The sequence below is a fragment of the Bubalus bubalis genome, chromosome 5 (assembly GCF_019923935.1).
Source record: "Bubalus bubalis isolate 160015118507 breed Murrah chromosome 5, NDDB_SH_1, whole genome shotgun sequence".
Taxonomy (NCBI): Eukaryota; Metazoa; Chordata; class Mammalia; order Artiodactyla; family Bovidae; genus Bubalus; species Bubalus bubalis.
In genome coordinates this window covers 30,157,232-30,172,719 of record NC_059161.1, presented here as the reverse complement: position 1 = coordinate 30,172,719, position 15,488 = coordinate 30,157,232, and the positions used below count along the sequence as shown (strand labels likewise).

Below are 15,488 nucleotides of genomic sequence, written 5' to 3'. Positions count from 1 at the left end.
CAGAATGTATGGTTTATTGGCTAAAGCTCACCATTTAATTCAGTGTACCTCATGATAATGTTAGTTGTTTTCTTCATGTGGATTTTGGAAGGATTGAAGGAAGTCGCTTATCCACAGACTAAGAACAGTTCTTTACTGATGGGGGTGGGAGTGTTACTGGGGCAAAACTACCCCCGACTCAGCAGACTGTTCCTTATGATAATAACTGATCACGTGTGGATGCACGTGCTCAGGAGGGTTGGGTGTGCAGCACAGTCTGGAAGCTCAGGGGCACATCAGCACAGCTTTCTATTTTAAAATGATTTCGTGTTCTCTTGGCCCTGTTATTTTCACACATTAATATTCATCAGCTGCAGTCCTTTGAGTTTATATGTGAAGACGCGAGAATCAGCCCAGTTATCGTGGAGGGTAACTTCAGCTGAGCTCCACTTGTCCAGGGAGGTGCCGGGGGTCTGCGAGAGTGAAACTTACAGCACCGCTTGAAGCAGCGCCTCTCTCGTCACTTGGGCTTGCCTCCCCTGCCTTTGACTGTCCTACCAAGATGCCTCAGCCCCACGTCCCGGCCCTCCCCATTAGTCCTTTCCTGGCAGTGGTGCAGACCCCTTTTAGGGTCAGTGCTAGGGCCTTGCTGTCTCTGGAAGCCCAGCACTTCTGTGCTTCCTGCGCAGTGTGCCCAGCAGCCAGTGGGATTTGTTCCGTGAATAGACCAGGGCTGCAGGGGCAGGTGAGGGCAGCAACCAGGATGTAACATGCTTTTCAAAGGTGCTTTTTACTGGGGAAAGTGTTCTTATTTTTTCAATAAATATACATCAATACAAACCATATCACAATTATTTTGAATGCTTTTGTGAGGAAAAAGAAATTCTAAAGTCTGTCTAGATTGGGAACTAACAACTGTGTTTCTTGGGTCATCCAGATAATTTCCCCCAGATGTGCTCCAGTCTCAAGAAAATAAAGGACCACTGTTAATTAAATATCTGGTGTATATTATAATAACCTTGTGACTTTCACACAAAATCTAGGAGGGAAGGATCTCCCCGCCTGTATTTGCGTACGAAATTGAGGCCCTTGCAATATGCTGTGCTTGCAGGTGGGAGCTGATTGTGTTCTTAAGTGATTAAAAGATGTTTGTGATTGTTTCTTTGGCTTTGTGATACGTTGGTCACAGTTAGGATTGCCTTAACAGCTATGTTCTTGGTCAGAAATGCAACCCCCAACTATGGCATTCCCCCGGGAAAACACATCTCTTGTTTAACAGATAATTTTGTTTTGACTGTGATTTCAAGAATAGTGTCTCATGAACCTAGGGGTGGGGCTGGGGCAGGAGTGGGCAACAGGGTTGCTTGTACTGAGCCCTCTTGCGCCTGGCCTGGAAGGGCTGCAGTGATGCTTCTGAGTCTCCTGGGATCCCAGAGCACATTTTGGTGGGAGAGTAGAGTAAGTTGTCCTGAATCAGAGGCCTGGACACCAAGCTGAGTCCTTCTGGGTTTGCTGTGTGACCTGCTGATGTCCTCTGGGCAGTCATGGGTTCAGGGTCATCAACATGCCTTTGAGGTGCTAGGTTGCCAGGTGGCCGCTGTGCCCCATCCTGAACTAACTGCCCTGAGTTTTCACGTGAGAGCTGTTCTAAACATCACCCTTAGGTTCTTGAGTTAATAGTGAAGTCCAGATCCTCCGTGAAAACTGCTTCTAGACAGACTTTCTTTCAGCCCACCACCACCTTCTGCACTGTCTGCTGAACACTGTCATTTTTCGAGGTTCATGTACAACAGTAGTTACACTCTGTTGACCCAGCCCTTGTGGGCATTTTACATGTTCTGATGAAGGCTAAAGAAAAGTTCTCTGACTTATAATGAAACCACAGCTCTCAAAATTTCAATTCCCTTTTCTCACCAGCTTCATTAAATGACTCAATCATTGTTTATTCATTTTGGGTACTTGTTTTTCTCTTTCAGATCTCAGATTCTTTGAGGTGGCTTTGAAGAGCACTAAGATTAGAAGATGAGTGAACTTGACCAGTTACGGCAGGAGGCCGAACAGCTTAAAAACCAAATTAGAGTACGTAAACTGCCTGTGTGCTTCGTTTCATTGATCATTTGGATTTCGGGTGTGATGTTACTGTTTTAGGGAAAGATGGGTTTCAGAATGGCTATTCCTTGTTTTGGATTGAAATTGAATCTTAATTGGCCCAGGATGTAGAAACTATAGATCCAGATGTTTGGCCTAGCACCTTATTTTCAGGATTTTTTTCTAGTATATTGTTACTTGAATACACCTAGAATGTTTCCATAGAAATTACAGACATCTTTCAGAGCCTTTTTTCTTAACCTTGGGAATTGGCTTCGGGACCTTCTTTTGGTCACCGTACAGAGTGTGGTGTCTGCTTCCCCACTGTGACCCCTGAGTTGAGGGCAGGAAACTTGTTTAGAAGCACAAGTAGCAACAACAATGGAAGTATTCTAGGTGTGGGTGATTTGTTGAGTGCTCCCTAGGGAGGGTTTTGGCTGTTAGAACAGAGACGCTGACTTGAAGATAAAAATGGTTGGGTCCCGTCCAGCTGCCTGTTGGAAAGAAGGACAGTTGCAGAGTTGTCCAGCACCTCCTCACCACCCCTCCATGCAGTCTGCTGGGTGGGTTTGCAGAGGCATGCTGCAGAGCCACAGGTATTTCAAAGGGGAACCTTTGAAATTATGTCCTGTTAAATGACCAATTATATGCTCCAAGGGCTTGATGGTAATTGGAAGGAAAGACCAGTGTCATTTTAGCCAGCTTCTTAACTGAGCTTGAGAAAAGATAAGGGGATTATTTGAGATATGCATCAAAGAGGAGACAGAAGAGATCCTTCTACTGTAAGAATTTCCAATCTCAACATTTAAAAGATACAATATATCTCAATAAGAATAAGGAAGACTTAGCAGATTTGTTTAATACGTCCAGCCACACTCTGGAATATAGAAATCAGAACTTTGTTTTTCTAACAACAAGTTGTTGTTCATAAATAGTGGGTTCAGATCTATTTGTAGCAAATAAAGTTTGTATGGTATAGGTTAAAAAAAAATTCCAAATATTGTGGGAAAAAATAAGGGTTGAAAGTGAGTGTTGCATCTCAACCCAATTTCTGTGAAGCACATGCAGCCCTCCTCACAGGGGATAGGTCTGTCCTGTGAGCCACGTATACTTGAAAACTGTATTAGGAAACCAGTAGGATTAATTTTTAGCAACTGTATCTAAACCAGTATATATAAAAGATTACCATATTGACATGTAATTAATAAGTACGTTTATTGCATTACGCTCTTGGTGCTGAGTCTTGCCAATTCAACGTCTCGAGCACAAAACTGCCTCAGTGTGCACCTCTGGCGTCTTCGTGGCGTCCCCTCCCCATGGATCGTCCGTAGGTAGAGCCGGAGAGCTGAACAGGCCTGCCTTTGAAGCCCTGCTGGTTTCTTTTCTTTGCACAAAACAGAACTGGCAGTACATCAAACGGGAATGGAAGACTTTCTCTAACTAAGGAAAACCTTTTTTCCTCCTTGCCCAAGAAACACGTACTTGTTAAAGAATGGAGACACAATGAGTCCAACGGGAGATGGTGGGTGACGCTAGGAGGGTCTCTTCTTCTTAGATTGGTATTTCAGCTGAAAGACCCCAAGGCACCGTCTCATCTGACCTGTGGTGGTGTCTGTGAGGAATGCTGACTGAAACGTGGTGCGTCTTAGACCCGCGAGCTTCTGACAGATGAAGGGGAGCTCCAGGGCTAACCCTGCCAGTGAGCACCCCAGGCCGCGTGGCATGTGCAGGCACGGCAGTCACTGTGGCCCAGGTGGATGGCCTCACCACGTGCCGGCCTGTGCTGGTGGGGCATCCACCCAGATTCGGCCTGACTGACTGCTGGCCAGGGTGTTCTCCTCTGTGGAGGGGACAGGGTGGTGATTTTTCTCAGCACAGACAGAGAGGAGCCTTGGCTAAACAATAAGGCATTGTGAACATTGCCCCAGGCCATTTAGTTGGAATCGAGTCTGAAGAGTGCTGAACGTCACTGTTAGTCTCAAGCAGCTGCAGAGACGGCTCCTATGCGAAGGCTTTCTGCACAGTGCAGATGCTTGTCCTGAGGAGTGCTGCGGACTTGTACACCAGCACTTGTGGGTCCTGTGTTGAGTTTCTAAAATGACTTTTCTCTGTTCTCTTGGGTCATCACAGTCTGCTGTGGACATTACAAAATCTATTTTAATCTCTGGACACTAACCAGGGCAAAGCTGCTTATGTCCTTGGTTTGCTTTTTCCTTTAAAATAATTCTTGTCAAGAGTCCCAACCAGGGCCTTCCCTGGTGTCTAGTGGTCAGGACTCTAGGCTTTCACTGCGGTGGTCTGGGTTCAGTCCCTGGTCAGGGAACTAAGATCCCACTGGCCACATATGACGTGGACAAAAATTTTTCTTAAATACTCACTTTAAAAAATTGAGAGCCTTGTATAATATCAGTAAGAACGGTATTCAGAAGTGAATACTGAGCACAGGGACCATAACAAAACCACACGTGGGAGACCTGCTGCTTGGGATGTCCCCTCCGCCTGGTCCTGACACCAGAGTAGGTGCTGGTACAGAAATACTCAATTATATAATTTTCCTGTTTTAATTGTGTAATTAAATAGGCAGAATTAACTGAGCAAAAAGGCTTCCAATAGGATAATTTAAGTTGAATTTGGAATCGGGCTATTTGGTACATTTATAATAGCAATCTCTTTGAGTATGTCTCCATGTTCTAGGTTGGTCAATACTACCACCAGCTTCATGAAGTTAAAATAATTAGCAGTGAGGCTGTTGGCCCCTGGAGAAGGTCTCCTGGACGCCTTCAGGAGTGTTCACATGAGCGTTCAGATGTGTATCAGTGAGCGCAGGTGGGCAGATGGCTACACAATGGCAGAGTTTTATGAGAAATTGTCAGTTTCCTTTAAAATTATTCCTACACCCAAATTTTCTTCTTAGGCCCCACTCCTACACTCAAGAGTCCTTTCAAAGCCAGTGTCTCATTTCCCTTCATAATGTGTGGCTTTCTGTTTGTAAAAGTCATATCCAGATTTGAGATTTCCAGATTTATTTTTTAGCAGCTTGGATCGCTTAGAACAACAAGGACGTCTTTATTAGCTTGAGGAACATCCCTTTTTATTACATTTCTTGCCTACTTCACAAGGTCATTTCACAGATAAGAAAGCAAGCAGCAGGATGTGATCAGCCAGAGATTTGGTTGCCTTGACTCCAGACCCTTTGCTCCTTTCCATAGAGGTCAGCATCAGTGATTGTTTGGCTTGAAAACGCAGTCCTGAGTTAACATTCTAGAAGAGAGGTTCCCTGGGCTGGCCATTCAGTGCTTTCTGGACATTGTTTCTTGGGCCCCACAACTCAGGACTCAGGTGCAGTGCTGTTGGGGGTGCTGGAGGCTGCGGGCAGGGGTGAGGGCACAGGGGTGCTGTGCGTTGCGGGGGTGATCTGCAGGCTGAGATGTGTCTGTGTGTGGCTGGTTCTGTGTCCAGCATGCCCTGGGCTCGAGGCAGGGTGGGGAGGCTCTTGGTAGAGGCTCTGAGATTGCTTCCTTGTGTAGCTCAGCTGGTAAAGAATCCACCTGCAGTGCAGGACACCCTGATCCTGAGTCAGGAAGATCCCCTGGAGAAGGGATAGGCTACTCATCACTTCAGTATTTCCTGGGCTTCCCTGGTGGCTCAGCTGGTAAAGAATTCGCCTGCATCGTGGGAGACCTGGGTTCGATCCCTGGATTGGGAAGATCCCTTGGAGAAAGGAATTGCTACCCATTCTAGCATTCTGGCCTGGAGAATTCCATGGACTGTATATCCATGGGGTCGCAAAGAGTTGGACACAACTAAGCGACTTTCATTTTAACTGAGACTGCGGCCTGGGTCTGGGGGAGCCTGTTCTGGGAGCAGCACTAATGTCCCATTGTCCTTGTCATTTCCCAGGATGCTCGGAAGGCGTGTGCAGATGCGACTCTCTCTCAGGTAAGAACCACTGATGCAGAGTCACTGACTTGCTGTAGAGACTGATGCTTGTGGGGCCTGCTCTGGGCCTCTGGAAGGAGCTGCTCTGACTTTGTGCACAGTGAGGGTGGGGCCTCTGTTTGAAGGTTCTCATTTGCAGGTCATTGTCAATGCTGGGCATAGGCTGTGGTGAGTTTTAGATAAAACATAAATACCTCTCTAGCCTTAAGTAATTATATCCTCTTAGGTCAGAGTTGTAAATATTATTACAGTTTCAGTATGGGTGTTTTGAAGTTCCTCTCCCTAATTAGGTCTGCCTTAGAACTTTAGTTTCTAAGGTCCAGTTTGGCAGATTTTCAGATTTAAACCCCAGTTATGACCCATGGCTCCACTCCTAGGTACACACCCAGAGAGACTAGAGCTGATGCTCAGACCAGCCGATGTACGAATGCTCCCGGCAACACTGCTCCCAGCAGCTGTGTACCCTCGGGGGATGAGAGCAGGGCCAGACACAGCCTGTCCACACAGTGGGACTTACTCAGCCATAAGAGGGTGAACCTCGAGACACAGGTGCTCAGTGAGAGGAGGTCACATGTTATGTGATTCTGTGTATATGAACTGTCCAGAACAGGTCACCCTGTAGAGACAGAAAATAAATTCATGCTTGCCCAGGGTTGAGGAGGAGGCTGTAGGGAGTGACTGCTTAGTGGATGAGGGGCTTCCTTTGGGGGTGATGATGAAGATGGTTTGGAACCAGATACCGCTGACAGTGGAACAATGTTGTGAATATACTAAATATTGCTAAATTATATATTTTCAGATGGTGAATTTCACCTAACTGAAAAAAAAATTTTTTGTCTCATACTGAACAGAAATGTGAAAGAAAAATTATATTCCTTCTTCTGTTGAGGATGATTACATTTTTTACATCATCTCAATGCTTTAGAAGCTACTGTTTAATTGGGGTTAAACAGTAAGTTAAAGTTAGACTGCTGGGATCACCTACATTTGAATTCTCAGATGCACTTTGGACTCCACGTTTTTTAAAGCCCACTATGGTGACACACTTGCTCCATTTGTCGATCCAGAGTCATGGACATCAGGTTCTTGTGTGTTGGGTGAACAGTAGGTGTGCACATGCAATTTTGTGCCTTAAACTCCAGAGTGCAGAAGAGATGACCACTTTTGTCCAGCTCAGCACACACAGCACCAAGCGGTCTATGTTCCTGGAGCCCTGTTAGATGGTGAGGAGGCTGTAATTAGGAGGAAGAGCAGCCTTTGAGGGCCGGACAGAGGCAGGAGGAGCTGGGCCTGGATGGCCAGTTAGCGTGCTGATGGGAGGAGGAGGCTCTGGGCCAGCACCAAGCTGCTGCGCCTCAGCATTGTGGGGCCTCACAATGGAGCGAGGCTGGGCTGACTGGCAGGAGCCAGGCAGGCACAGCCATCCAGGGCGGTGGTGTCACTGAGCAGTATGGGCGTGAAGGAGACTTCAGCAGGGGGGGGCCGGGGGAGGGTGTGCCTCCCATAGTGTTAATTCTTGGTAACTTTTATTTTTAAGATCACAAACAACATCGACCCTGTGGGAAGAATCCAGATGCGCACCAGGAGGACGCTGAGGGGACACTTGGCCAAGATCTATGCCATGCACTGGGGCACCGACTCCAGGTGTGTGGGCGGGAACGCGGGCATGTGGGCATTCATGGTTGGGGGTTGGGGCCGGAGCTCACAGGCTGGGATTGGTAAAGAAAAAACTGGGCACTGCTGTCAGACATGTAGCAGGCAGGACAGCTGGCCACGCTGCTGTTCCCCTGTCACCACCCTCCCCTCAACTTTGTCTTCCCAGCTCCATGGCACAGCACCCGTGCCACCTTGGGTGGGGGGGGTACCTGTTCTCTGTGTCACCGGGGGACTGACCTGTCCCCTCTGTGCCATCTTGAGGGGTGACCTGCCCACTGTGCCATGGCTCTTCTTTCCAGCCTGTTCTCGTGGCCTCGTGACCACATCCTCTCCTGGTTTTGGTGACTTGGTTCAGGGATCAGAAGCCAGTCCATGTGGTGTCAGGAGAGTTAAAACAGTGACGTGTGTGTCCTGAGGGCCTGCAATGGGGCACAGAGCTTGTGCATGAGATGTGCTGTCTCTGCCTCTCCCTGGCCTGCCCGCCCCACCCGCTTTTCTCTAGCGATCTCTCTGTTCCTTGAATTCTGCCTGTGTTCACACCTTTTTCTAAGTGACTAGTCACCATTCCTCTCTGGGCCTCCTTCCCCTTCCTCGTCCCCTGTTTCCCTTCAGCTGCAGCATTGCTGAAATGAAATCCATCCAGCTCCTTCTATCTTCCTGTTGGAGGGTACTGGGAATCTTTCTCTACTTTGCCTCCCAAATAATTAAAGAAAAAGCCATGTGATGTTGTGACTGTAATGTGTTTTTTCAGATACCTATCATGTTATACTTTGAGCATCAGATGCTTTTCTCTGAGTTGCATTTTTTTAATGTTTTAATTGTCAGGAATTTTCTGCTTGGTATTTTTTTTCTTTGTTCGTGAAATTGGCTGCTTTAGTGTGTCCACAGCTATAGAACAAAAGATTCTATTTTTAGCTTGTTCTGTACAGTATCCCATATAATTCCGAATGCAAATGAGAGCTAACTTAGATCCTGTTAATGATGGCAATGATCAGAAAGAATAGAAGAGGAAAAAAGGAAAATTGCCCTTACTAATCCATCCATCTTAGACTCTTTTCTAAAAAAATAGATGGTAATCATACAGTGTCTTACCTTTGGGGTCTTTCCTGATCTGTGGGAACATCAGTGTCCTGGTTTGACAGGAAGTTGGATGGACAGTGATGTGTCACTTGTGTCCTGAGAGGTGACCGAGAGCTGTGTTCGAAGAACTATGGCAAGTGTGCGGCCAGAGCTGTGACGATGAGGAGAGGGGCTTAGGGGGCAGGGAACCCCTAGATCATGCAGGTGTCCTGACCACATCCTCAAGGCTCTGCATGCCCTCTGGTTCGAACACAAACTGTGCTCGGGAATCCGGTGGTGGAAGGCGCAAATGTGAGGAAGCAGCAGCTCCAATTCAGGGTCGTGGTCCCCAAGGAGCAGGGTGAGGCAGAGTACCCGGAAGGCTGCTGGGCACCACCTGGCCTGTTTGCTTTCTTGGACGGTGTAGGGTACATGGACGTGTGTTGTACAGCTGCTCTTCAAATGGCAATTACTGGTATAATGCCCTTACACGAGGGCTGTTTCATAATCATAAACCAGGAAAACAAAAAATGATACCAAGGAGAACTCCTGCTATCCAGAGCCCTTTGGAGACTTTTCCCCCCTAGATAGCCATGTTTTTTGGAGAGTAAAATTTTCTTCTTTAATATCAGAATTTTTTTTTTAATGTTTTGGATGTACGTTTTGTTTATCGCATCTTCATAGACATCAAAGTTTATTATACAACTTTTTTCTTGACTCAGGGTTAATGAGTCATAATAATAATTTGGGAATACCAGTTATTTTATTATATTTGTGTGGTTCATGGGTATTCTCAGACTATCGCAGTAGTTAGCTGGTTGTATTTTAAAACTATAGGAGAGGGACTTGCCTGGTGGTCCAGTAGGTAAGACTCCGCGTTCCCAGTGCAGGGGCCTGTATTTGATTCCTGGTCAGGGAACTAGATCCCACATGCCACAGCTAAGAGTTCACATGCCCCAACGAAGATGGGAGATCCTGCGTGCCACAGCCAAGACCTGGCACAGCCAGATAAACAAATACTTTAAAAACAAGTGAATAAATTTAGAAATTTTTCAGGGGGAGATAAAGCTATAGGAGATGCCCACAGTGAGGCGTGTGGGTGTGTTAGTGTCAGTACATATTATATGATTATGTTTATCAATGTATTGTAATTTTTATATATAAAGTCTACTTTTTATAATGTTTGAGAGTCTCTTTCAGTCATGTGAATTAATGTTAAACCTTTTCTCCCTTTTCTGAAATCTGCCAAAGTGATACAGTTGAGAGGGAAACATTGCTAATCCATCCAGGCTCGTGAGTGTGCAGGAAGGGGAGGCCTTGGGACCTGGACTGGGGCTTTCGGCCTTCTCCTGGCTCTGCCTCTGTGCTCCGAGGAGGTGGGAGACAGAAGGAGCCAGGGCCTCATGGCAGTCCTCTTGGGGATTAAGAGGTGTGTCTTCTCTCACCTTCTGGGGGATCAGGGCTGCTTAAAGGTTCCAACCCTGGGCACGTCAGCAGATATTAAGCTTTCTGACGAGGAGACCTTTGTAGAGGTGACCTTCCCAGGGGGTGAGCTTCTTTACATTGGCTCTGATGTTCCAGCCAACCTGTACTTAGAGGGGCCGAAAGTAATAGAGCCGCCAAGTGACCCTTGATCTGATACACAGGGTCTTTCAAGTGCCTGGTGTATTTATAACTGCACCTCAAGGCAGGGATTTGCTTTAAGAAATTGCATCTCCAAAATAATAGAGTTGGAGCTTGCACTGGAATTAGTGTTGTCATGCAGAGCTGAACACGTGTGTATTCCCTGCCAGATTCCACGTGAAGGAGTCTGTGCATCAGAACATAAGGTCAGTTGTCAGAGTGACTCAAGTGATGGTACCTCCAGGTTTGAGCAGGTCAAGAAGCCAAATGCACTTGTGTCTGAGATGGTTGAGACCGTGTTTTGATGCAGTCACTGAAATGACAGACCCTTCTCCTTGTCCACTCCACTGACAGGTCTCTCCATGGGTACCTTCTCACCCGTCCTGGAGCAGCGTCGCCTGTAGGGCAGAGTCCCCAGGTTGTCCAGGAGGGGCTGGTTCCTGGAGTACTCACGTTTGCAGTTCCTTTGCCTATTGGTCATGCTTTCCTTTGGCAACATCCTGTCCCTGTCTGCAAATGCAGACAAAGCACCTCTTCAACACACAGGGTCTGTGCTTAGCCCAACTGACTGGAGCAAGAAACTTGGCACAAAAAATGTTCGTTAGGCTCTTTTGTGGGACCAGGCACAGCTGTGCTTTAGATTGGCATCTCTTTTCAAGGCAGGTGGGAAGGCAGTTCCTTCATGGTTCTGGGAGACCTGGATTCCCATTTTGGTGAGAAATGGGTTATAAATTCTGAGTATCTAAAAACTTATTAGTCCTTTATGATTTTTATGTGTCAGAATGGAGCATAAAATTATATACTAAATATTTCCTACCACGTTTGACTCATGAAAGATCTGTGGGCTTCAGATCTGGTGTATGGCGACCAGAAACCCCGAGAGAGCAGTTCTAGGCAACCAGCGTGTCTTGTCTGAATAGCTCAGGGGTTGCAGCTGGGTCTGCATCTGAAGACAGGCACCGTCAGGCCTGCACTCTTACCTGTGCGGGTGTTTTCTTCTCATGCTTTCAGAGTTGGTGTAACAATTAGAACTTGGCTGGGGATTATCTCAAGGGAATGTACCATTGAAGTATGTGTTAGTTGTCGTGAGAATTTAGTTTTCATTTGCTGTCTTTGGGGAGGCTCCAGTGTTGCTGACGAGTTTGCTTTTGTCTCTTTGCTCCAGGCTTCTAGTCAGTGCCTCGCAGGATGGTAAACTTATTATCTGGGACAGCTACACCACAAACAAGGTAGGCACTGCAGATCATGCCCTGAAGACCAGCCCGGGCAAAGGCGGGTGTTTAAACTCTGGGTTCACTTATGCACAGTTTGTAAAGGAGAGGGCGGAGGAGCACAGGGGTGTCGCTTTTAGAGTAAAGTTGTTTGGGCCAGATGGAAACCTGGTCACATAGCTGGCCCGTGTGGCCTGTGCTGCCAGGCTGCACTCTTAGGTCATGGTTGGTCTTCCCTACAAAGCAGGTGGAGGGAGGGCCTCCTCCATGTTTCTAGGAGCCAGGAATCCAATTTTAGCTCATGGGAAATCTCATGTTTTATTTAAAAATGCAGAAGTATAGTTTTCCATTAGTGACTAGTTTTCACAAGAAATAACCTGAAAGATATTATACTTTAAAGTATAAATTATTTAAAAAATTTAATCCAAGGTTGTTCAATCCATACTGAATGGAAAAAAGTATTGTCGTTGGTCTAAATGTGTATAGCAGAGAAAATTCAGTTGTATTTTGCTGGAGAATACCAAATGTGTATAAAAAAATTGCGGTACTTAAATCTCAGACACAGGGAGGTGTGTTGTAGGATTAATTATAGTAATGTCTAGTTTGATTACTTCACTAAAAATACTTGAGTTTGTGAATTAATTTTATAGTCATTTTGATAGGCCAATGAAATGTTTTCGTCTTAATATGTAATTTCAGTTTGGAGGCTTTGCTGGTATTCCTGAAGTGCCTGCCTGACTGTAATAAATCTGCATTTGGGATTCTCTGGTGGGCCAGTGGTTATGACTCCACATTTTCACTGCCAAAGGTCAGGGTTTGATCCCTGGTCAGGAAACTAATCCTAAAAGCCAAGCAGTGCAGCAATTAAAATAGAAACTCTACATTAAATTGTTGTGCAGCACTGAATTTCTAATTAAATTTTTCCTTCATTTGGCTACCCATAAAAATTATTTTCGAACTAATTTTGGCCAGTGTCTTGCCGTGTCACCTCTGGGGCAGTGACAGTTGAAGACAAGAAGCAGGATCCCAGTGTCGGTAGGCGATGTGTCTGAGCCGCATGCTCACATCATGTGTGTTCTGCCCTTCAGGTCCATGCCATCCCTCTGCGCTCCTCGTGGGTCATGACGTGCGCTTATGCCCCTTCTGGGAACTACGTGGCCTGCGGAGGCCTGGATAACATCTGCTCCATTTACAATCTGAAAACTCGTGAAGGGAATGTACGTGTGAGTCGTGAGCTGGCTGGACACACAGGTACACACTCTCATCAGTAAAGTCACAGTCACGTGTGCTTGGCCAGGCATTATTGGTTCTGTTCTATGGACGCCTGCCTTTTCTCAGTAGTTGTTTTATGAGATTGGCTGCAGTAATGGCCAGAGATACTCTGAAAGTGAAATCAAAGACAGGCCTTGATACACTTTTACCAGTAGGAAGCCTTTGGGTTTAAGTCAGTCTAGTGTCTGGTTTTCAAGGGTCCTGGGTACTTGGGTCACTGTGTAGTAGCTGGTGGCCCACTTCTTTCCATATCAGCAGGACATAGTTCATTCTCTTCTCTGCTTCTGAGCCATCTTCCATCTTGAGCACTTTTCCACAAGGGTTTCCTAATCTAAACACGCATGTTACACATACCTGTGTCCACTTGTGCACACACACACGCACCCTGACTGATCACTGACCAGCACTCATGCTGCACAGGGCAGAACAGTCCTGTAGGCCCAGGTCTCCTGAACGGAGCCTGCTGGAACTGTTAGATAGTGGGTTGTTTTAAGTTCAGTTAACCTGTGACAGTTATTATTCATTACAAAAGACATAACATTTCTGGAAAAGAAGGTCTCACCCCAGTATTTTACTTCTCTTGCTGTATTCTCATTCACAACTACACCCTCTGCTCATGTACGTCACATGCAACCAGAGAATTATCATAGTTACTGGTGTCCTTTTGACATCATTCAAGCATTATGTCTGTTAAATTGATTCTGGCTGGTTAATTGTATATCCTTAAATTTTTAAAGATACACTGCCTGTATTGCACTGATTTCTGTTCTGTGTCATTTCCTGCCTTTTGTTGGCTTTGGGGTTGCTTCCTTCTTAACTCTAGCTTCTTATTAAGGTGGAACCTTAGGCCTTCCTTCTTTTTCAAATTGAGCCTTTAAAGCTGTAAACTCCCCTCCAAGTGTGGCTTTAGCTAGGTTGTAATTCAGTGGAAATATTTTTAACACCATTTTGGTAACCTGTTGTTTCTGATTAAATGCAGTTATGTTCAGAAACAATGTTCTGTATTGGTTGAGTTTTTACATTTGTGGAGGCTCACTTCCTGAGGAGCAGGTGGTCTGACAAGGACGTGCTGCGTGTGCTCAGGAGGCCAGGCTGTGGGGCAGTTCTCAGCGTGTTTGTCAGAGCAGGACTTTGACACTATTCACATTTTCTGTGTCTTTAGTTTTGTAAGTTGCTGAGGTGGGGTTGATTTCTCTCTCTCTCCCTTCATTCTGGGCATTTCTGCTTCTTGTATTCTGACTTATGTTAGTGGAAGCAGTTATGTTCCTGACTGTCATTTCTTCCTAAGAACTGACCCTCTTCCCTCTCTCAGAACCTCTGCTGGCAAGTAGGCTTTATCTGATGTTCTTACAACCATTCCAGCCTTCTTAGGCTGACTGTTTGCATGGTGTATTTCTGCCGTCTGCGTAACTGGGTTTATAAACACAGTCCGTTGTCTACTCTCCATGTCTCTGCCTCTCTAGTAGTGTGAACTCCGTGTCTGCTCCCTGCCTTACGGATGGACTGGGGTTTATGATGACCTCTCCTTTCCTGCCCTCTTTTGGGTTACCTGATTGTTTAGAATTCTATTTTATAGTTTTATCTGTTGGCTTCTTGGTTACCTCTTTGAATTATATTTTAGGGGTTATGTAGGGATTACAGCGTACATTAACAATTCTTAAGGTGCGGCCAATTTTGTTGTGTCCATTTATGTGAAAGGCAAGAGTCTTGTAGCCATAAATGTCCATTTCCTGCCCTTCCTCACCCTTTACAAACTTTTCTTTTTTTAGGTCTTGCATCCTTGTGTGTTATAAGCCCCCAGTATATTGTTACACTTTTTCCTTTAAACATGCTTAGCTATTTGAAGAAAATTGAATAATCTTTTACATTTACTCAAGTCTGTACCATTTCTGGTGCTCATTCCTTCCTGTAGACATGCGCTTTCTCCTGGTTGCCCTTCAGCCTGAGGGGCTTGCTTTAGCACTTCTTACAGTCAGTTTGTATCTCAGCAAGGAATTCTGTCTGTCCTCACCTGAAAATACTGACTATCCTTCAGTCCTGAAGAATATTTTTGCTGATATATTTAATTTTGGGTTGGTATTATTTTCTTTTAGCATTTTAAAGATTTTTCTTTATTTTTCAGCAGTTTGACTGATGTGCCTTGGAGTGATTTTCTTTGTTTATTGTGCTTCAACACCTTGACTTTGTAAAGTTCTGTCTTTCACTAAATTGGGGAAATTTCAGAGGTCCACTTTCTGTGCTTGGTGCTCTCTCCTGTGCATTCGCATCATCTCTTAGATTACGCCTCCCGCTTCTCCATAGCCGTCCTCTAGTGCATGCGACTTCTGTCACCTCCGTGGTGGTGTTAAGACCACCCAGCAAGCCATTTAAGTCAGATGTTTACTTGTTCAATTCTAGAATTTGTTTGCTTTTTAAAAAATGGTTCTCGTTTCTCTGCTGAGATTTCCTGTCTTTTTACATTTATAATGAGCATAGGATCCTTGTGAGCAGTTCCAAGAGCTGCCTTTAGAATTCTTGTCTGCCAGTTCCAGCAGTCAGTCCCTTGAGGTTGGTCTTGGTGGCTCCTTCCTCTCGAATGTAGGTGACATTTTCCTGCTTCTCGGTGCATCTAGTGATTTGACTTGTATCCTGGGCTTTTGCGGCTATTGTATTGTGCAGACT

At 45.6% G+C, this 15,488-nt stretch overlaps 1 protein-coding gene across 2 annotated transcripts in view; it reads left to right on the top strand.

Moving 5' to 3' along the window:
• Window positions 1-15,488, top strand: part of GNB1 (G protein subunit beta 1) — a 78,716-nt gene that overhangs the window by 54,424 nt on the left and 8,804 nt on the right. For both annotated transcript variants that reach the window (XM_025285760.3, XM_025285759.3), the window contains 5 exons: window positions 1,956-2,058; window positions 5,968-6,006; window positions 7,544-7,650; window positions 11,510-11,573; window positions 12,644-12,806. In XM_025285760.3, the coding sequence (XP_025141545.1) occupies window positions 2,002-2,058; window positions 5,968-6,006; window positions 7,544-7,650; window positions 11,510-11,573; window positions 12,644-12,806 (430 nt within the window). In that variant the 5' untranslated portion in view covers window positions 1,956-2,001. The remainder of the gene's footprint in view (window positions 1-1,955; window positions 2,059-5,967; window positions 6,007-7,543; window positions 7,651-11,509; window positions 11,574-12,643; window positions 12,807-15,488) is intronic.